The sequence below is a fragment of the Furipterus horrens genome, unplaced genomic scaffold (assembly GCF_987537825.1).
Source record: "Furipterus horrens unplaced genomic scaffold, mFurHor1.1.pri manual_scaffold_9, whole genome shotgun sequence".
NCBI classification, from domain to species: Eukaryota; Metazoa; Chordata; class Mammalia; order Chiroptera; family Furipteridae; genus Furipterus; species Furipterus horrens.
In genome coordinates, this window is record NW_028327179.1 from 49,948,882 (window position 1) to 49,971,584 (window position 22,703).

Consider the following 22,703-nt stretch of genomic DNA (forward strand, 5'->3'; position numbering starts at 1 on the left):
ATTGTATTTTTTAGGCCTTTCAAAAGTTAATATAATTTTCCCTTATTCTCTTCTAAGTCCATTAGATTCTCCTTAGCAGTGAGATAGTTAGTAGAAAAAATTTTTAATTCAGTAATATCATTCCTATATTAATAAATCTCCCCACAATATATCTCTGTAGCAAAAAAATGATAATATGCTTATGCTGATGGTGAAAAGGGCATGACATCCATAAAAATTGGCTTCAAATATATTAATTGTCAAGATGCTCAATAAGCCAGTCAGAGAAAGACAAATACCATAGATTTAACTTACATGTGGAATCTAATGAACAAAATAAACTAACAAAACAGAAACAGACTCATAGATAGAGAACAAACTGACAGTTGTCAGAGGGGAGGAGGTAGGGGGACTGGGTAAAAAAGGAGAAAGGATTAAGAAAAAAACACACTCATAGACAGACAGCTTTATGGTGACTGCCAGAGGAAAAGAGGGGTCGGGGGAGGTAGAAGAGAGTAAACAGAGGATAAATGGTGAGGGAAGGAGACTTGACCGGATGGTGAATACACAATACAATGTACAGATGATGCATTATAGAATTGTACACCTGAAACCTATATAATTTTATTAACCATATCACCCCAATAAATTCAATAAAAAAGAAATAGATGTATGGCTTAGAAACTAATTTAATCCATCATCATATTTTTTCAGTGGCTATGATATGCCAGGCACTATGCCAGGTTCTAGGGAACTTAAGAGTACTTGAGAAGCTCAGCTTCTCAAAAGTGGCATCCACCACTTTTCAGAAGAAAATTTATGTGAAGTGGGAAATGCTACATGAAGACACAAGCTGTGTGGAAGCTCAAGAGGTAGAGGGATCAGATTTGTGTAAAGGCATGAATGCTGGTTTTTACTTTTTCAGTGTGCATGTGTGTGTATGTACATGTGTGTATGTGCATCTGTCAGTTTGGTATGGGTGAGAGCTCGGAGGTGTATGAGGCAGTCACAAAACAGAAGTCTCTTAATGTAAGTACTTAATGTACACTCTATCTAAAATAATACAATATCTATCTACAAGTCCAAAATTAATAGTGTATACAGCTGAAAAAGCATATAGATAACATACAACATGATTAAATATTAATAGCAATAAACAGAAACATTTTCAACAAAGTTGATAGGAAATTTAAGTGGTAAATTAAGCAAATGTGTTTTTGCAGCATTAAATATCCTTGCAGAATTCTAAAATTACTGAGATCTATACAAATATCTCCAGCAGAACTAAATGTAATTCATTAGAAAAAATTGTAAAAAGAAGATAATATTTTTGGTTCAAACTTAGTAATTTCAGAAGTCTATAGATCTTTATCAACAATTACTAAATAATTATTAATTATTAGGAGTATGAAAGGGTCAGTAATACCATTTTTTGATTTGAGAGAGAGAGAAATTCATTGATTGGGTGCCTCCCAGGCATGCCTTGACCAGGGATCGAACCCACAACCTAGGTATGTGCCCTGACCGACCGAGAATCAAACCAGCAAACTTTCAGTGTATATGAGGACACTCCAACCAACTGAGCCACCTGGCCAGGGCAGTAATTCCATTTTTAAAGCATCATAGTCAAGCAATATTAATGAAATGCTTACTCAGCACATAGAATGTAGTACCTACCATCAATAATTTTGACACACCAACATGGAGAAGGCAAAGATGATTCTTACCTCCTTGTTCACACAATTGCTGGGCTAAAGCATCTTTGAAAATAATCTGGCCTCTGTGTGTTGCTGTAGCCCTGGAAATGAATAGGAAAAGGTTAACCAAAATCTTATAATAAGTTTGGTGATAACTTACATATTTTTTAACTTTTTAAAAACCTCATTTTAAAACATTGTTGTGTGGACATGACTTTTTTTTTTAAAATGAGTGCATCTGAACAGTGAAAAAAAATTAACAACAGAGTCAAGGCTTAAATCAAGGCACTTGGGTTATGAATCATCATTTGATTTTACTTTGTAAAAATATTCTAACATTGGTGGACTTATTCTGAAAACTGCAGGTGTGAGCAAATCCAGGAAAGAAGAAAAAGCATGGAAAGAATGCTTTTTAAAATTTCTTCTTCAGGAGGACTTGAAATAAAATATTTTGTGGAGTAATAATGGTTTTAGCACTGAAGAAGGATGCTTTTAATGTACTTATTTTCTGAAATCAATACTCACCATAATACATAGAGAGGTGAGACCGAGAATTACATTTAAAAGTATTTCTCTTTATAAACGAGGGCTATTCGAAGCTTTAATAATACACAATCTGTCATAATAAAATATCTTTACCCCACTGGGTTTAATTCACCATTTGAAGGAGATGTGTATCTTTTACCTCCTCTAATCAGAGCTGTACACATGGAATAGTGAAAAAAATAACATCCTTGTATTATTCAATGTCTATAACAGAAACTGTCTTAATAACAGAAGAATTATTTATGCTTTATATCTTAAGTGTTTTTCCGTAAAAAGATTTTTCTGGCACAAAATATTATTTAAACAAATTTAAAACAGAAAATCATGTTTCTTTAAGAAACCCTGTTTTAGAAAATAAGCTATACAAAATCTTTTTTAATAACCAAAAAATATTAACATTAAATCTCAACTTTAGTTTTTGACAAAACTACCATAGGGCAAAAATAATTTGATTCGTCATCATTTACTGAAGATGGATTATGTACAAGGCACTGTGCTTGGTCACAAGAGGGCACAGTTTGGCCTCTTCATTTTCCCTCCACATGTGAACCCCTAAGTCAACATCTTGTCCTTTATGGGGCCCAATGGGAATGAGAGTTTGTGGCTCCCAACAGTCCCCACTCTGGTCTCCATGTGGATGTACCTTCCTCCTCCAGGCTGCAGACCTTTCTGATATCTATCTCCCATTGAATTATTACTGTCACTAGTATCAGTCCCCCAAGACCCAACTCTCTGAAAGTAATCTGATAAACTAAGCCATGTTGAACTGTAATGGGTGATGTTGCTCCAAGCTAACATAATTCAGCAATGAAACTGAAAATATTATACTTTAGTGCATACATGCACAATAGTGAGAGTTTTTAATGGTGGGAGATATAATTGGAGAGAAAAATCATCGGGCAGCGTTTAATTCACACCATAAGGGTAATGGGCCCTTCCTGTTAAATATTAATCATTAGCAAAATTACAAATAAACAGATACTACCACTCTGTCTATATCCATATATGTTTATAGATTTTCTTTTGCTCTTAGCAAGCTGAAAATGAGGAGGACTAAACATAGAACCATCTAAGCCATAAACATGGCCTACAAACTCATTAATCAATTACAGGTTTTATGTCCACAGGGAACATGTTAACTTGATTTACCTAAACACATTTCATTGTTCAAATCTCAATCAAGTCAAGAGCTCCTGAGTTCACATACACTTCTAATAGTGGTATAGAAAATAGAATTGTAGAATTTTAATTTGACATTTTCTTTGGAAGGGACATATTTTCTTTTTTTTTTTTCCCCCAGAGGATGTTCTGTTTTGTTTTATTTTTTGGTATTGCTTAGTAAAGACACTGGCTTTGGGATTAGATTTAGGCTGAAATCCTGAATCTGCCATTAGCAATTGTGTGGCTATGGAATACTTATTGCAGTTTTCTAAGCCCTAATTTCTCACAATATTAAAAAAAATCATGCTCATATATGATTATTATAAGAATTAAATGAGAAAATGATGATAAGGACTTAGCTAAATGGACAACCCACAGTTAGTGTTTAATAAATAGTATCTATGATTATTACCAAGGTAGATGTTATGAACTTCATTCATTTATTCACCCATTTATCCAGTTATTACATTGTTCATATTATAGCAAAGCTATTTCCCTAGGCACTATGGAAAAACAAAAATTATTGAGACACTCTCCCTGCTTTTACTAAATGAACATTTGTGTGTGTGGGATTGTGTACAGTATTTTCTTTTTAAATTTTTTGAATTTTTTATTTTTTTAATGTTTAATATCAATAGTTTATTTTTATTGTATTTTATCCATTACCATTTATCCTCTTCATACCCTCTTCTACCTCCACTCACCCCTCCTTCCTGCAATCACCACACTGTTGTCCATGTCCATGAGTTCTTTTTCTTTTTTGCTACATCCCTCCACCCCCAAAAACTGCTCCCTCAGAGCAGTCAGGTTGTTCTCTGTCTCTGAGTCTGTGTCTATTTTTTAAAAATTTAATCTTTATTGTATTTTTTACCTTACCTTTTAGTCCATTTATACCCCTCCCTCCAGCAATCACCCCACTGTTGTCCATGTCCATGAGTCCTTTTTGCTCAATCCCTCCACCCTCTAACATCCCCCGACCCCGCCACTAGTTGTCATCTCCCCTCCATCTATGAGTCTGTCCCCATTTCACTTGCTAGTTCAGTTTGTTCATTAGATTCCACATATGAGTGAAATCATGTGGTTTTTCTCTTTTGCTGACTGGCTTATTTCACTTAGCATGTTTTCTAGGTCCATCCATGCTGTCACAAAAGGTAGGGGATCCTTATTTCTTTCTGCTGTGTAGTATTCCACTGTGTAAATGTACCAGTTTTTTGATCCACTCATCCACTGATGGGCACTTAGGTTATTTCCAGCACTTGGTGATTGTAAATAACACTGTTATTAACATAGGGGTGCATAAGTTCTTTTGAACTTGTGTTTCAGGATTCTTAGGGAATAATCCCAGCAATGGGATCACTGGATCAAAAGGCAGTTCCATTTTTAGTTTTTTGAGGAAATTCCATACTGTTTTCCTCACCAGTACTTGTTTGTTGATACATTAATGATGGCCATTCTGACTGGTGTGAGGTGGTATCTCATTGTGGTTTTAATTTGCATCTCTCTGATGGCTAGTGATGTTGAGCATCCTTTCATATGTCTATGGGCTCTGCGTATGTCCTCCTTGGAGAAGTGTCTGTTCATGTCCTTTGCCGATTTTTTAAATAGACCATTTCTCTTGATCCCTTCCCCAACAGTGCCTGATGAGTCCCTCAACTTCTAATCAGCTTATTGCTGTCCATTTTCAGTTCTGTGTCACATTTCCTCTAACAGCCTCTATGACCCCTCACATTTCTCCTGTTTTCTACCAAATACAAAAGCACTGAATATCAATCTCATCCACACCACTGCCCAAACCCCATAGGGATACAAAAGTCACATATGCACACTGAAAGATAATCATTATGTGCATCATTATCTTTATTAACCTTTTAAATACTTAGACAACATTTTAATATAAAAATACCTAACTCTGTTAGGTACATCATTAACAATGTAAAGGGCCTATAATTATACATATATTAAAAATAAAAATATTTATATATAATTTAAATGAATATATGTACACATGTTAAATATAAATATTAAAATACATTTACATATTATAAAATTGTTAAAAACACAGTAATTCAGAGTTGATAGACTCTAGAAGTCATGTCCTTCAATATTTAACCTGTAATATATTAAAATGTGCAGTTATAGTATATATGACAGGCCTTATTCATTTTCAGAATTGTTATTTTATGTCATTTAAAGCTCTCTTTTGGGGGGAGGCCTATCAAATTTGTGCTAATAACTTGGACTGAATTTTCCATAATTAGCAGTAATTTTTCAGAAGAGTTTTAAAAATATCATCATTGTTCACTGTCCTTGGGATTGACCCAAATTCCTTAAACAAGCTTCTAATAAATATTTATCATTTTCTTGGGAGATGCAGACTTCTAGAGCAAATTTGCCAACAAGAATACCTATTAACTATATAATTTTAAAATCCCTTTGGACTATTATAATCTATTATTTGAAAAGCTCTACAAATTCTACCAAATGAAGAAAGTTCATTATGATCACCATATTCAGAGCCTGAAATAGCCTTGTTATTATGAATTTTAAAGAATATACCATATTCTAATTTTAACTGAACTCCTAAAGCAACTGTCTGCCCAAACCATTTAACAATTGAGTGTGAGTTGTAGTAAGGCAAAGTGCTGAAGCTCTCAGTCTCCAGAATCAGAAATACCAACATTTGAGCATACTGAGGTGCCATTTATGAGCTATCTAAATGCACAACTTCTTTAATCATTCTAGCCTTTAGATTCCCTATATGAAGATAGGGATAATAATAATTATTATTTAAATACATGAACATTCACTCTTCAGATACAGTCTACCTAAATAGATTTCAAGTTTCTGCAATAGTAGGAATATTTGATTAAAAAGGAATTATCCCCCATAAGGCACCTGTCATAATGACTTGAACATATGAGGACATCAAAACTATATTTTTGAGTTCTCAATTTGCTTCAAATGTACAATATTGCCATCATTAGTAAGGCAAAGAACATATAAATAATATCATTTAAATAGGGCTAAAAATTAATGGTTATTAGTAACTTACCTTCCTTCCAAGTGATTCAGCAATGCTAACTACTAGAACTGAGATGCAGGGATTGGTTTTCAATCAACAGAAAACTAGTTCTATGAATTTGGGAAGTAACTTAACCTCCTTGGTTAATTTCCTGATTTGTTAAAAAGAAAGAGTGACAGATGCTCTCCAAAGTCTATTTGTTATAAAACTCTATGATGCCGTGATTCAAAGTTAAGTGAACAGATATAAGCATGTGCACACACATGTACAGAGACATGCTGGATGCAGTCTGCATTGCCAGGAGTAGTGAGATACATGAACACTGGTAGCAGCGGTGTGCTAGAACAAGCTTGCATCAGTTCATGAGAGCTTTCAGCAGTTACATTTTTATTTTAATGTAGATGTATGTAAATGGGTTTTACATATAAATAATATATAACTCTAGTACAGCTATAGCCTCTAACTCAAGTAAAAATACAAGCTTGATCTGAGTTTTTCAAGTCAAACAAGAGAGTCATAAACTTATTTCATTAGTCAGCAAATTCTGTCAATTTTATTTTATTAACTTTTAAATTTACCCTCTTCTCCATCTCTACAGCCACTATTTTAATTCAGAACTTAGTCATTTACATCGGAAAACTGAAACAGTCTTGATTGGAATGCCCCTCCACATTCACTCCCCTATGACAATACAATTTCCACATTGCACTGATTTTATTCCTAAAATTGCTTGAAATCCTTCTGTAGCTTTTCATCACTTAAAGGATTCTGCTAAATTAATTAGAATGGCCTGAAAAGTTCTTCAGGATCTGATCCCTGCTGGCATGTCCAGCCTTATCTCCCACTACACCCTGCAAATGAGCCATAGGGTGGTCCTCACAGGTTCCAGAATGCATGGTTTTCTTTCTTGTCCCAATATTTTTCATGCCCTGTTCCCTATGCACGTAAATCTCCTGCAAAAATTCTTTTATGCATTCTGTAAAATTTATCCAAGAATCTCTTCCCCTTATAAAGGTTACTTAGATCTCCCTGATAGTGTTCATTTAAACACGTACTCCAAGGACAGCACAACCCATTTGCATAGCTGTCACATAGGAACATCTTAACTTATAGTGCCTCAATTTGCAGCCTAGCATTCCTTTTTGCAGTCATGTCTATCATAAATACAGACACATGGTTAGTAACAAACTCATATTCGTGACTGCCTAACTACCTTAACCAACACAAAACCAATGCTGATGCCTTCCAAATTCTGCAGTGTTAAGCCCCTGCAATCCATAGTAAAAAGGTTAATACTTTGGGCAACTGATCAGGTTTAAAAGAAATTGCTTGAGTGTATAATAATATGCTGTAAATCCATTTTTTCTGAAACTAGCAAAAAATATTATCAAAGGCATTACATCTCTTTTAAATTTCAGCATTAAGCTCAGTTGAGATATTAAATAAGGATCTCTCAGGATAAACAAGGAATGCTTCTCCCTCTTCAAGGTCAGAACTAGTTGACCTATAGTGAGATCTCCAGGATGAATTACAAGTACTAATACAGAAGCATAAAATACTTTTCCAGAAAGTCTAGTAGAAATCATTGAAAACAAAAATTATTGTTTGTAACAGAGGTTTAACCTCCATTAAAAATTGAGCAAGGCATGAACGAAGAAGATGCTATGAAAGATCCTCCTTACCCAGCACGTACCATTGAAAGATTTTCAGAGGCATTCTGCATATTTAATCAGTGATGGAATTTTTATAGAGATAACTCTAACTTTGAATGTAATTTGATAATTTTGGGGCAATAATAATAAAAAAGGAAGAGAAAGGAAGGAAGGAAGGAAGGAAGGAAGGAAGGAAGGAAGGAAGGAAGGAAGGAAGGAAGGAGGGAAGGAAGAAATGAAATGCAAATAAAAAAGGAAAAACATTAAAAGTCTGGCCCTACTATGAGAAAAAAAGCCATTTTCTAGACAATTATTAGATTCAGTCCATGCAGAAAAATTTCTCCCAAAAGAATATTTACATTACACATTTTATACTCTTTGTTTTTGTGTGTAGTATCTTTGAAGGTATACATTTGTGTTTTGTTTTCAAAAATCAATTTTGATATTTTTAGTGTGTGAAAAGAGATTTCAGGAATGGGAAATTGAACTGATAACTTACGAATATGACTTGAGATAATTTGAACTTGAGCCCAGGCCCCAAAGCATACCTCCATTTCCTCAATTCTAAAGTAGATACTTTTTCTACAACCATTTTAGGTCTGATATCTGGGATCATCTTATTATACATGTCAAAAGAAATTCACCAGCTTCCCAGAGAGATGTAGTCATGACGTGGCCACCATTATCTGCATATGAGAAAACTGGGCAATGTATAGATCATCTACAACATGTTGATCTGGTAATTATGTTTACCTGTGATATTATATGCATTCAACCAAAGGTAACTGGAACTCTGATTTCACTTAAAAGTGTTTTCAGCACCGTTGCTATGTGATGCTGCACTGAAATAAATAACCGTTTTGCTGAAGAAGCATGGATAGTTATAGGATATTTAACACTAAAGAGAAGCAACTATTTATAACAGGCAGAGTTTTATTCACTTTTTTTGCCTTGTAAATCAACATCAAAGTGGATATATGTAGGGAAGGATACCTCCAAGCAGGGAAAAACCATGTTTTGTTTTGTCAGTGTGCAAAATAACTGCTCTCACCAACTATTAAAAGAAGCAGAAAAGCCAAATTTATCAGGATTGATCACAGATTTTTAAAGTAAGAGAAGGCTGATTGGACTGATTCATGTATCAAGAAGGATGACAACCAGGTGTCAAACATCTGTCAAAAGCTCCCAACTCACATGGTACATTTTAAAATCTGAATGGAGGAATACTTAGTACCAAGAATGAAGAATTTTTAAAAACATTTTTATTTTATGTGTTTATTCACAGTGCTTTGGTTTTATAATAGCTTGATCTGTTTTTCACGTGTACATTTTCAGTTGAAACAGTTTCTACATGAATTTTCTACATCTACAGTGGTTCTCACAAGGCCTCACAAAAGTGTAACTGAAGAGGAAGATGGCAAAGATGCCAGACACAGAGAGAGGCATGTTAAACCAATAAGCAAAAATATTTCTGGCAAATAGTGTAGGATATTTTATTGTCTAAATTCTAAATTGCTTTATATGAGTTTTTTCAGGAATTTGCCTGGTTCAGAAAACCACAAGTAACAAATCCTTGATTGTAAACAACAAAAAGATGTACAATTTTGTTAATATAATGATCATGTTCTCTTGGCCTCCGTTAAATACTTATTCAATAAACCTTAAGGATTATTATACTGATAAAGTGCTAAAATATGATAGGTGTTCACATTTCTTAATCTGGCTGGCCCGGTTGCTCAGCAATTTTTTTTTTTTTTTAGTTAATTTGAACTGTATCTTCTATGCTAGATTATATATAGCCAAGGCATAGAGATTTTTGTCTATTTTTTTTTTTTATGTTGTGCTCAGTGCTTGACATACAGTAGCCATGCAGTGTTTATGGAAATACCTGAATAATTAGTCTGTGTTACACTGACTATAATGTTAAGTGATTTAACAAGTAACCAGTAAAATATTGCATAAAAAACACTTAGAAAAAGATGATTAGGTGATATTAACAGATGGTCAAGGTAAACATTATTATAAGAAAGATTTATCTCAGAAATCAGTTGAGTAAGAAAAATAAAATTAAAAAGCTAATGTATTTGCTTTAGCATTGCAACATGTTTTCATCATTTCATATCTTTCAGAGTATTCTTACACCATTTGTATTTCAGAAATGCCTTCCAAAATTTCAAAATAAAAATTTTTCATAATATCTTTTAAAATCACTAAAATTCACCAAAGAAACATATTAGAGTGGCTCTGCTGTTTGAAATGAAGTAAACTTACTTTTAGCCAAGTATTGCTTGTATTAACTTGCCTGAGATGCATTCTTAGGCAATACAAGAACAAAAGTGGTAATATGGATATTGTTCACAAAGAAAACCTTAGTAAAAATTATGTTATCCAATGGATAGTCAATTAAAGAATCTGTATATTTGATGAAACATTCATGCAAAGAATTTAGGTCTCACCTCTCTGAGTGGACTAATGAAGACTAGTTTCAGACACAGCAGAATAGGGTTTCATTCTGGTCTGGGACTCAATTTCCGCCATTTAGGCTGTGTCACTTAACTTCTTTATGTTTCATTTTCTTAATTTTATAAAATAAAAACACTGGCCTGGGTTTTTCTAAGGTTTAAATAGTAGATCTGAAATCAAAAGATGTGGGTTCGCACCATAGCTCAGTGGTTTATGTTGACCTTAGAAGTGTTTGTTTTTTTGAGACAGGACTTAAAAACTTGCACTATTTATTCCTCAGGGCAGGGGTGAAAATCAAAAGAGATCAACTCCATGAAAAGAAAAATATAAAGAATTATGATGATGATCTGACTGGCTATTTCAGAAAATACTGGTACAAATTGAATGAAAATTAAAAAGATATATATCCCATAGGATATATATTTACTTCTTCCCCTCAAAAAAAAAAAAAAAACTAAAATCCAAAATGTTTTATGATTGTGATAAAGCTGACGAAAGCTCTAATAAAGAATAGGATTTCTAAATTAGTTAACTAACCATAACAAATTAGAACAATATTGAAGCAAGTACATACTAGGGTTACTTTGGAGGGAACAAATTATAAAGCAAGCCTCTCTCATAAAATACATTACTAAAATTTTCTGATATAAAAATAATTTGTATGTATTAAAAAGTTTAAAAATAAAATATTAATGTAAAGACAAAAGTACTCATATTCATACCTAGGAGAGGTCATCACAATTAACATTTTAATAAAGCATATATACTCTTATAGTTTTAAAGTTTTATTCATGAATATAAACTTTTAAATAGATCGCTTGTCTAAAAATGGAAGGTTTTATTCCTTTATATTTAATATTTATTATAAATAGTTTCTATATCATTATTTTAAGAACAAGATTTTTTAAAAAAATTCCATCTTCCTGCTCTCTTCCCCTTTGGCAACCATGAACTTGTTCCATATAAATATGGATCTGTTTCTATTTCATTTTGTTTATTTATTTTTTTTAGATTCCACAAACAAGTGAAATGATATGGTATTTGTCTTTCTCTGTCTGACTTATTTCATTTAGCATAATACCCTCAAGACCCATTCATATTGTCACAAACGGCAAGAAACCAATTTTATTATTGCTGAATAATATTCCATCTCTCTCTCTCTCTCTCTCTCTCTCTCTCTCTCTCTCTCTCCCTCTCTCTCTCTCTCACACACACACACCTCACATCTTCTTTATCCATTTATATATTGATGAACATCTAGGTTATTTCCATACCTTAGCTATTGATAGTAATTCTGCAATGAACACGGGGTGCAAAAATCTTTTTGAATTAATGTTTTCTTCAGATGAATATCCAAAAATTTACAATCCCACCAACAATGTACATTCTCAGCAGCACTTGTTATTTGTTGATTTATTAATGTAGCAATTCCAACAGGTGTGAAGTGATATCTTATTGTAATTTTAAGTTGCACTTCCCTGATGGTTAGTGATATTGAGCACCTTTTCATAGATCTGTTGGCTATCTGTATGTCTTCTTTGGAGAAAAGTCTGTTAAAGTCCTCTTCCCATTTTTAAATCATATGGTTTATTTTTTGGTATTTAGTTTTAAGATTTATTTATATACTAACTCATAATGAGATGTATCATTTAGGAATATCTCTCCCCATTCAGTAGTTGTCTTTTTGTTTTGTTGATGGTTTCCTTTGCCATACAAAAACCTTTTTAGTTTAGTGTAGTTCTATTTTTTTAATATGTTTTATTGATTATGCTGTTACAGTTGTTCCAATTTCTTTTCCCTCTGCTCCCCTCCACCCAGTGACCCCTGCTCCCTCCAGGTGTCCCCTGCCTTAGTCCATGCCCATTGGTTGTGCATATAGTTCTTCTCAACATCTTCCTATCTACTCCACTCCCTCCTACTATGCTTCTTAATTCCTGCACCATCTCCCTCCCTTTCCCCCTTCCCGTCCCTGCTGATATCCCCCCATAATGTTCCCCATACCTATAATTCTTTTCCCACTTTTGTTGCCTACTTAGTTTGCCTTTATTTCAGTTCCTTAGCTTCTGTTGTTGGTTGTTGTGATACAGTTTTCATTTTAATGTTCACAGTTTTGATCCTCTTTCTCCTAAACAGGTCCCTTTAACATCTCCTATAACAGTGGTTTGGATCTAATGAAATCCTTCAGTTTACTTTATCCTGGAAGCACTTTCTCTGCACTTCTATTTCAAATGGCAGCTTCACTGGATAGAGTAATCATGGCTGTAGGTTTTTGATTTTCATTACTTTGAATATTTCTTGCCAATTTCTTCTTGCCTGCAGAGTCTCCTTTGAGAAATCTGATAGTCTAATTGGGACACTTTTGTACATAATTTTCTTCTTCTCTCTTGCTGCTTTTAAGATTCTCTCTTTATCTTTAATTTTTGACATTTTGATTATAATGTGCCTTGGTGTGGTTCTCCTGCCATTCTCTCGCTGCTGAGAGACCAGGAGCCTCCTCCCCTGTCCCCACTCCCTCTGGGCCTCCTCACAGTCTGAGGCAATGGGGTGCTCCCAGGAGCTTCTCGGCTCCCTTTAAGTACAGGTGTCTATGCTTACCGCTGTCCCACCACTGTCACTGCTGCTGCCGCTGCCAGTACAACTTGACCTCTCCACCCAAGCTTCGCCCCTCCTACCCGTCCAGACAAGCACCACTTGTTTATAAGTTCATACAGTGGAGTTCCATGTAGCTTTATTTTCTGGAACTTCTGGTTATTTATGGTTTTGCAGTAGTTGTATTCCTTCTTAGTTGTGGAGGGAGATGGAGCATGTCAGTCTAGTCCTCCATCTTGGCCACAAGTTTGACGTAGTTCTATTTTTTAATTTTCTCCATTCCATTTCATTTTCTGGTTCCACATATATCTTTTTTAAAATTATTTATTTGTTTGTTTGTTTTATTATTTATTTTATTTTTAGAGAGAGGGAAAAGGAGAAAGAGAGGGAGAGAAATATCACTGTGTGGTTGTCTCTCACTGGCGTCCCCAACTGGGGACCTGACATGCAACCTAGTAATGTGCCCTGACGGGGAATCAAACCAGCGACCCTTGGCTCGCAGGCTGATGCTCAATACACTGAGCCACAGCAGCCAGGGCTTGGTTCCATATACATCTTATTAGTTATTCTGATTCTGAGAAGAATGTCATTGGTGTTTTAATAGGGATTGCATTAAATATTTATATTGTTTTATAAGACTGTTAAAGACTAAATGAACCCGTGATCGAGGCTAAGAGGAAGGCCCTACTGGCTTACAAGGCCATGCCCACTCCCTGTACACTTCAAGCTCTACGGGCTGCCAGGAACAAAGTCCAGAAGACCGCCCGCCACTGTGCCAACACCTATTGGCTAAACCTGTGCAGAAGCATCCAGGAAGCCGCCGATATAGGCAATGCACGAGGAATGTATGAGGGTATCAAGAAGGCAACAGGCCCAATCCCCTCCAAGATCGCCCCCCTTAAGTCCAAGACAGGTGAGGTCATCACTGACCAAGAACAGCAAATGCGGCGGTGGACCGAGCACTACCTCGAGCTGTACGCAACGAGGGACACCATAACAGACATTGCTCTTAACGCCATCCCAGACCTACCAGTCATGGAGGAGCTAGACACCCCACCTACTGCGGCAGAGCTCGGCAAAGCCATCGACCGCCTCGCTTGCGGGAAAGCACCAGGAAGCGACGGAATCCCTCCAGAAATCCTAAAGAGCGGGAAACCAGTTCTGCTACAGTCGCTCCACCATTTACTCTGTCTCTGCTGGAAGGAGGGTTACATCCCTCAGGATATGAGAGACGCCAACATTATCACCATGTACAAGAACAAAGGAGACCGCAGCGACTGCAACAACTACCGGGGCATCTCTCTCCTCAGCGTCGTCGGCAAAGTATTCGCCCGGGTCGCTCTTGCCCGCCTGCAGACCCTTGCTTCCCGCGTCTACCCAGAGTCCCAGTGTGGCTTCAGAGCTGGCCGATCAACAGTGGACATGATCTTCTCCCTACGCCAGCTGCAGGAGAAGTGTCACGAGCAGCATAAACCACTCTACCTCGCCTTTATCGACCTCACGAAGGCGTTTGATCTGGTCAGTCGAAGCGGACTCTTCAGCTTGCTACGGAAGATTGGCTGTCCACCACATCTGCTTGCTGTGGTCATGTCCTTTCACGACAACATGCACAGCACGGTGTCCTACAACAGCGCAACCTCGAGGCCTTCCCAGTCAGCAGCAGAGTAAAGCAGGGCTGCGTCCTCGCGCCTACGTTGTTTGGAATCTTCTTCTCCATGCTCCTCCAATACGCCTTTAAGGACTGCAGCGAAGGTGTCTTCATTCACACCAGATCCGATGGCAAGCTCTACAACCTGGCCCGTCTACGGGCCAAGACCAAAGTCAAAGAGGTGCTCATCCGTGAGATGCTCTTCGCCGACGATGCAGCCTTGACATCACACTCCGAAGAGGGACTCCAACAGCTAGTCACTTGCCTTTCCCACGCATGCAAGGAGTTCGGACTAGCCATCAGCCTGACGAAGACGAACGTTATGGCTCAAGGCACGGGGACTCCCCCATGCATCACCATCGACGGATACACCCTGGAGGTTGTCAACGACTTCACTTACCTCGGGTCCACCATCTCGAGCTCTCTGTCAGTCGACTTGGAGGTCAACCGGAGAATCGCCAGGGCAGCCACAGTTATGGCCAAACTGAACCGGCGAGTGTGGAACAATTCCAGCCTCACTGAGAAAACCAGACTGCGCATCTACCAAGCCTGCGTGCTCAGCACTCTCCTCTATGGCAGCGAGACGTGGACCACCTACGCAAGGCACGAAAGGAAACTCAACAGCTTCCACATGAGGTGCCTGCGACGCGTCCTGCATGTCGCATGGCAGGATAAGGTCCCCAACACCGAGGTGCTGAAGCGAGCCAACATGAGCAGTTTGCATGCAGTTCTTAGTGAGAGACGCCTCAGGTGGCTCGGCCATGTCAAAAGAATGGATGCAGGCTGTATTCCCAAAGACCTCCTCTACGGCGAGCTAGCAGAAGGCCAGAGGATGACAGGGCGCCCAAAACTGCGGTTCAAAGACATCTGCAAAAAGGACATGACACAATGCTCCATCAATCTCAACACATGGGAAGGTCAAGCAGACGACCGCCTAGCCTGGAGGCTCGCGGTCAGGCAAGGTACGTCACGCGCAGAGGCTGCGCGCAACGAGGAGGCGGTCCAGAAAAGATCGAGGCGGAAGCAGCGTCAACAGCAGCAACAACAGCCATCTGCCTTCACCTGTAACAAGTGCGGCAGGGATTGTCACTCCCGAGTCGGACTGCACAGCCATTCTCGGCGGTGCAGATAGACTCTCAGGAAGCTACGCCATCGTCTCTCGAGACGGACGGCTGCCGATACGATACGATACGATACGATAAAGACTAAATAATATTCCATTATATAGCTACATCATAGTTTCTTTATTATATAATTGTTGAAATTTTTTGTTTCTATTTTTAATATTTTAAATAATGAAGTGTATCAGTCTTTCACTGTATCTTTTTTTCTTCCAGCTTTATTCAGATATAATTCGCATATAATATTGCCTAAGTTTAACATATATAACATATTGATTTGATACATACATATACTGCATAATGATTACCACTATAACAATTAGCTAACACCTCCATCCTGTCATGTAATTACCATTTCTTTTTTATGGTAAGAACATTTAAAGTCTATTATCTTGGCAGCATTCAAGAACATGATACACTATTATTAGTTATAATCACTGTGCTGTACATTAGAACCCCAGAACTTGTTACTCTTATAACTGTAAGTTCTTACCCTTCTTACAGTAATTCCCCATTCCCTGCTCCTTAGCAAAAAACAAAAACAACCTGATAACAACCATTCTACTCTCTGTTTCTCTGAGTTCAAAAATTTTAGCATACCTTGAATTTTAAGATAAATATCTAGGACTAGGATAAATTAATTAAGGGCACAAACATTTAATCCCTAGATCTATAATTCCAAATAGCTTTTAAGGAAAGGTACCTCTCTACATCAATATACTAGAGAGCACCCATCCTACAATAATTTTGGCAGCATTAAGCATTATCAATTTAGTAGTTTACATTCCAAGATGCCATGTTACTTTTAATTTCCATGCCATTGTTAGTGGGAATATTTTGCATGATTTTTTTGTTACATTTTACAGCTTTGGGAGTTATCTTTTCTTGTCATTGCCAATTTTGCTATGGGTTTAATGTTTTCTAACTGATTTACTAGAGCTATTTAAATGTTAAGGCTATTAACTCCATGTTTTAGTGCCAATATTTTAATCAGTTTATAATAGTCTTTTACTGTAATTATAGCTTTATTAAAAAGTTTTAAATTTTCTTTTATTTATTTATTTTAAATTTTATTTTTTGGTTATTCAATTACAATTGTCCCATTTTTCCCCCTTGCTACTCCCTCCCAGCCCATCCCTTCTCCCACAATTATATCCCTCCCCGTTGTCCATGTCCATGAGTCATTCATATACGTTCCTTGACTAGACCCTTCCTTACTTATGCCCCTTCTCTCCCTCCCCCCTCCCCCCTACTGACTACTATTTTAGTCTTTGCCTATTTGGTTCGTTTGTTTGTGTTGCTCTTTAGTTTCCTATATTGGGTGATATCATATGGTATTTTTCTTTCTTTGCCTGGCTTATTTCACTAAGCATAATTCTCTCTAGTTCCATCCATGTTGTTGCAAATGGCAGGAGTTCCTTCTTTCTTTCTGCTACATAGTATTCCATTGTGTAGATGTACCACTGTTTTTTGATCCACTCATCTACAGATGGGCACTTAGGCTGTTTCCAGCACTTAGCTATTGTAAACAGTGCTGCTATGAATATAGGGGTGCATAAGTTCTTTTGAATTAGGGTTTTAGGATTTTTCAGGTATAATCCTAGCAGTGGAATCACTGGTTCAAAAGGCAGTTCCATTTTTAGTTTTTGGAGGTAATTCCATACTGTTTTCCATAGTGGCTGCACCAGTCTGCATTCCCACCAACAGTGCAGTAGGGTTCCTGTTTCTCCACATCCTCGCCAGCATTTGTTGCTTGTTGATTTGTTGATGATGGCCATTCTGACAGGTGTAAGGTGGTATCTCATTGTGGTTTTTACTTGCATCTCTCTGATGGCCAATGATGTTGAGCATTTTTTCATGTGCCTATGGACCTTCTGTATGTCCTCTTCGGAGAAGTGTTTGTTCAGGTCCTTTGTCCATTTTTCAATTGGGTTGTTTGTTTTCTTGATGTTGAGTTGTATAAGTTCTTTATATATTTTGGAGATCAGTCCCCTGTCTGTGATATCATTGGCAAATATGTTTTCCCATATGGTTGGTTTTCTTTTCATCTTGCTGATGTTTTCTTTTGATGAACAGAAACTTTTTAGTTTGATGTAGTCCCATTTGTTTATTTTTTCCTTTATTTCTCTTGCCTTAGGAGATGTATCCGTGAAGATATTGTTACGTGTGATATCTGAAATTTTCCTGCCTATGTTTTCCTCTAGGGCTTTTATGGTATCACGGCTTACATTTAAGTCTTTAATCCATCTTGAGTTTATTCTCGTGTGTTGTGTAAGTTGGTGGTCTAGTTTCATTTTTTTGCACGTCCCTGTCCAGTTCTCCCAGCACCATTTGTTAAAGAGGCTCTTCTCATTCCATTTTATGTTCCTTCCTCCTTTATCAAAGATTAGTTGACCATAGAAGTCTGGATTTATTTCTGGGCTTTCAATTCTGTTCCACTGATCTATATGTCTGTCCTTATGCCAGTACCAGACTGTTTTGATCACAGTGGCTTTGTAGTATTGTTTGATGTCTGGTATCATGATTCTACCTGCTGTGTTCTTCTGTTTCAAGATTGATTTTGTTATTCGGGGTCTTTTTTGGTTCCATATCAATTTTTGGAGGATTTCTTCTAGGTCAGTGAAATATGTCATTCATATTTTATTAGGGATTGCATTGAATTTGTAAATTGCTTTGGGTAGTATGACCATTTTGATGATGTCGCTTCTTCCCATTCAAGAACATGGTATTTGCCTCCATTTATTTGTATCTTCCTTAATTTCTTTCTTCAATGTTGCATAATTTTCAGTGAACAGGTCTTTTATCTCTTTGGTTAAGTTTATTCCTAGGTACTTTATTTTTCTTGTTGCTATAGTAAATGGTATTTTCTTTTTTGCTTCTGTCTCTGATATTTTATTGTTGGTGTACAGAAATGCCTTAGATTTCTGTATATTTATTTTGTACCCTGCTATTTTGCCAAATTCACTTATTATATCAAGTAGTCTTTTAGTGGAGTTTATAGGATTTTCTAGGTATACTATCATGTCATCTGCGAATAGTGATAGTTTTACTTCTTCTTTCCCAATTGGGATGCCTTTTATTTCTTTGTCCTGTCTGATTGCTGTGGCTAGGACTTCCAACACTATGTTGAATAAAAGTGGGGAGAGTGGACAGCCTTGTCTAGTTCCTGATTTCAGGGGGAATGCTTTCAGTTTTTGTCCATTGGGTATGATGTTGGCTTCAGGCTTCTCATATATAGCTGTAATTATGTTAAGGTATGCTCCCTCTATTCCCATTTTGCTGAGTGTTTTCATCATAAATGGGTGTTGTACTTTATCAAATGCTTTTTCTGCATCTATATATGATCATGTGATTTTTGTCTTTCATTTTGTTTAGGTGATGTATTATATTTATTGATTTGCGAATATTAAACCATCCTTCCATCCCTGGAATGAAGCCCACTTGATCATGATGTATGATCTTTTTGATGTATTGCTGGATCCTGTTTGCCAAAATTTTATTGAGGATTTTAGCATCTATGTTCATCAGTGATATTGGCCTGTAGTTTTCTTTCTTTGTTGCGTCTTGACCTGGTTTTGGGATTAGGGTAATATTGGCTTCATAGAAAGAGTCTGGGATTTTTCCCTCTTCTTGGATTTTTTGGAATAGTTTGAGGAGGGTAAGAGTTAGTTCTTCCCTAAATGTTTTGTAAAATTGGACTGTGAAGCCATCCGGTCCAGGGCTTTTGTGTGCAGGGAGATTTTGGATTACTGTTTCAATTTTCTTCTTTGTTATTGGTCTGTTGAGACTTTCTACTTCTTCTGGATTCAGTTTTGGAAGGTTATATGTTTCTAGAAATCTGTCCATTTCTACTAGGTTGTCAAATTTCTTGCCATATAGTTGTTTGTAGTAATTTCTTATAATTGTTTGTATTTCTGAGGTATCAGTCGTGATTTCTCCTCTTTCATTTCTGATTTTGTTTATTTGGGTGTTCTCTCTTTTTTTTGTAATGAGCCTGGCTAGAGGCTTGTCGATTTTGTTTATTTTTTCAAAGAACCAGCTCCTAGTTTTGTTGATTTTTTGGATTGTTCGTTTAATTTCTATGTCGTTTAATTCTGCTTTGATCTTGATGATTTTCTTTCTTCTTTTTGCCCTAGGCTTTGTTTGTTGTTGCTGTTCTAGTTCTTGTAGCTTTATGGTTAGGTTTTTTATTTGAGATTCTTCTAGTCTTTTCAGATATGCCTGTATTGCTATGAACTTCCCCCTTAGGACTGCTTTTGCTGTGTCCCATAGGTTTTGGGCTGTTGTGTGTTCACTGTCATTACTTTCTAGAAATTTCTTGATTTCTTCTTTGATGTCATTGTTAACCCATTCGTTATTTAAGAGCGTGTTATTCATTCTCCATGAGTTTGGGTGTCTTTGATTTTTTTTTCCCTGAGGTTGATTTTTAGTTTCAAGGCATTGAGATCTGAAAAGATGCTTGATATGATTTCAATTTTCTTGAATTTGTTGAGGCTTGTTTTATGTTCTATTATGTGGTCTATCTTTGAAAATGTTCCATGTGCCTTTGAAAAGAATGTATATTTTGCTTCTTTGGGGTGAAAAGTTCTATATATATCAGTTAAGTCCATGTGGTTTAGTGTGTTGTTCAATGCCTGTATATCCTTGGTGTTTCTTTGCTTGGATGATCTGTCTATTGTTGATAATGGAGTGTTGAAGTCTCCTACTATGAGTGTGTTGTTGTTGTTGTGTGTTGTTATCCTTCTTGTGGTCTTCTAGTATTTGCTTTATGTATTTGGGTGCTCCTATGTTGGGTGCATATATGTTTATCAGTGTTATATCTTCTTGATGAATCGTTCCTTTAAGTATTATGAAATGTCCTTCTTTGTCTCTTTTTATTGTCCTTGCTTTGAAATCCACTTTGTCTGATATGAGGACTGCTACCCCAGCTTTTTTTTTCAGGTCCATTTGCTTAAAATATTTTTTTATATCCCTTTACTTTCAGTCTATGTAAATCTTTTGTTTTGAGGTGTGTTTCTTGTAGACAGCAAATATGTGGGTCCTGTTTTCTTATCCATTCCGTTACCCTATGTCTTTTAATTGGAGCATTTAATCCATTTACATTTAAGGTTATTATTGACGTGTATTTATTCATTTCCTTTTGTACCTCTGTTCCTCTCCTCTCTTGTTCTTTCCTTCTTTTTTCTTAGAACACTCCCTTTAGCATCTCTTGCAATGCTGGTTTTGTGGAGATGTATTCTTTTAGTCTTCCTTTGTCTGAGAAACTCCTTATTTCACCTTCTATTTTGAATGAGAGCCTTGCTGGGTAGAGTATTCTTGGTTGTAGGCCTTTGTTTTTCATTGCTTGAAATATTTTTGACCATTCCCTTCTGGCTTGTAATGTTTCTGTTGAGAAATCGGTCGATAGCCTTATTGGAGCTCCCTTGTAAGTTATTTGCTGTTTTTCTCTTGCTGCTTTTAGGATTCTCTCTTTGTCTTGGAATGTTGCCATTTTAACTATGATGTGCCTTGGAGTGGGTTTTGGGGGGTTCCTCTTTATTGGAACTCTCAGTGCTTCTTGGACTTGCATAACTTTTTCTCTCATCAGGTTCGGAAAATTTTCTGTCACTATTTCTCCTATCAGTTTTTCAATTCCATGCTCCTTTTCTTCTCCCTCTCTAATTCCTATGATCCTGATATTATTTTTTCTCATGCTATCCTGTAATTCCCTTACATCTTGTTCATATTTTTTCAATCTTTTTTCATTTTGCTGTTTCATTTGAGAATTATTACCTACATTATCCTCTAACTCACTAATCCGATCTTCTGCTTCATTTAGTCTGCTTTTGACTGATTCTACTGTGTTTTTCAGTTCAGAGATTGCATTCTTCATTTCTTCCTGGTTCTTGTTGATAGTTTCTATGTCTTTTTTTATGCTGGTGTAGTTCTCTGCAAGTTCCCTGTAATTTTCTTGGAGCTGTTGGTAACTTCCTTGGAGGTTGTCATAGTTGTTTTTGAGGTTTTCAAGCATATTGAGCTTCTTCACCACCATAGTTTTGAATTCCATGTCTCATATTTGGGCTATGTCTATTCCATCTACCTCTCTTTCTGAAGATTCCTCTTTTCTTTTCATTGAGAGGTTGTTTCTGCATCTTACCATGTTGGATTCTTCTTGTTTTTGTTATTTGGATTTGTCTGCTTTGCCTTCCCACCTTTGTGGTATGAGATTTTTTATGGTAGATCTGGGGGTTTCAGTGGTGCAGTCTCTTTGATCTCCTGAGCCTGATGTTCTTTGGGTACCTTTTATATCGTTTGTTTATGCTGTCTGGTTATATTTTAGATTTTTTTGTTAGGATATTCCTTCTGGCTTGTTGATTGAGAGTCACTGTATCCACTTTATCTCGAAGTGTTTTGTGGAGATGTCCGTTTTAACCTTGGTGTGTCGCCTTCTTTTTCTGCATCCACAGCTGGTCTAGTGTGGCGGTTCAGAGGTTCTTGTTTCTTGCAGCAATGGTGTGCATCCTCGGTTGCTGGCACGGCATGCTCCCTTGCTACCCGCCGGAGCCACTTGCTGTGTCCTTGCATGTGAGCCCCTGCACGGGCGGGGTGCCGAGAGCTTGCCCTGCGATTGGCGCCTATTGTTGTCAGGCTGAGGTGGTTCCGCGTTTGCGCTGAGGTGTCCCTGCGTGTCCCTGCAAGCAAGCAAGCGGCTGGAGAACTTGCCCCGTGATTGGCACCTATTGTCCCCGGGCTGAGGTGTTTTCTCGCTCGCATGCCTATGCCCTTAGTCCCGCTGAGCCGAGCTCCGGGAGTTGGTCTCTAGCCTCTTAGGGAGGGGCCGCGGAC

At 37.0% G+C, this 22,703-nt stretch overlaps 1 protein-coding gene across 3 annotated transcripts in view; it reads right to left on the reverse strand.

The window, feature by feature from the left end:
* The window catches only part of RELN (reelin), a 650,203-nt gene that overhangs the window by 339,931 nt on the left and 287,569 nt on the right, over nt 1-22,703 (reverse strand). For all 3 annotated transcript variants that reach the window (XM_090287313.1, XM_090287314.1, XM_090287312.1), the window contains exon 4: nt 1,707-1,777. In XM_090287313.1, coding sequence (XP_090143439.1) covers nt 1,707-1,777 — 71 coding nt within the window. The remainder of the gene's footprint in view (nt 1-1,706; nt 1,778-22,703) is intronic.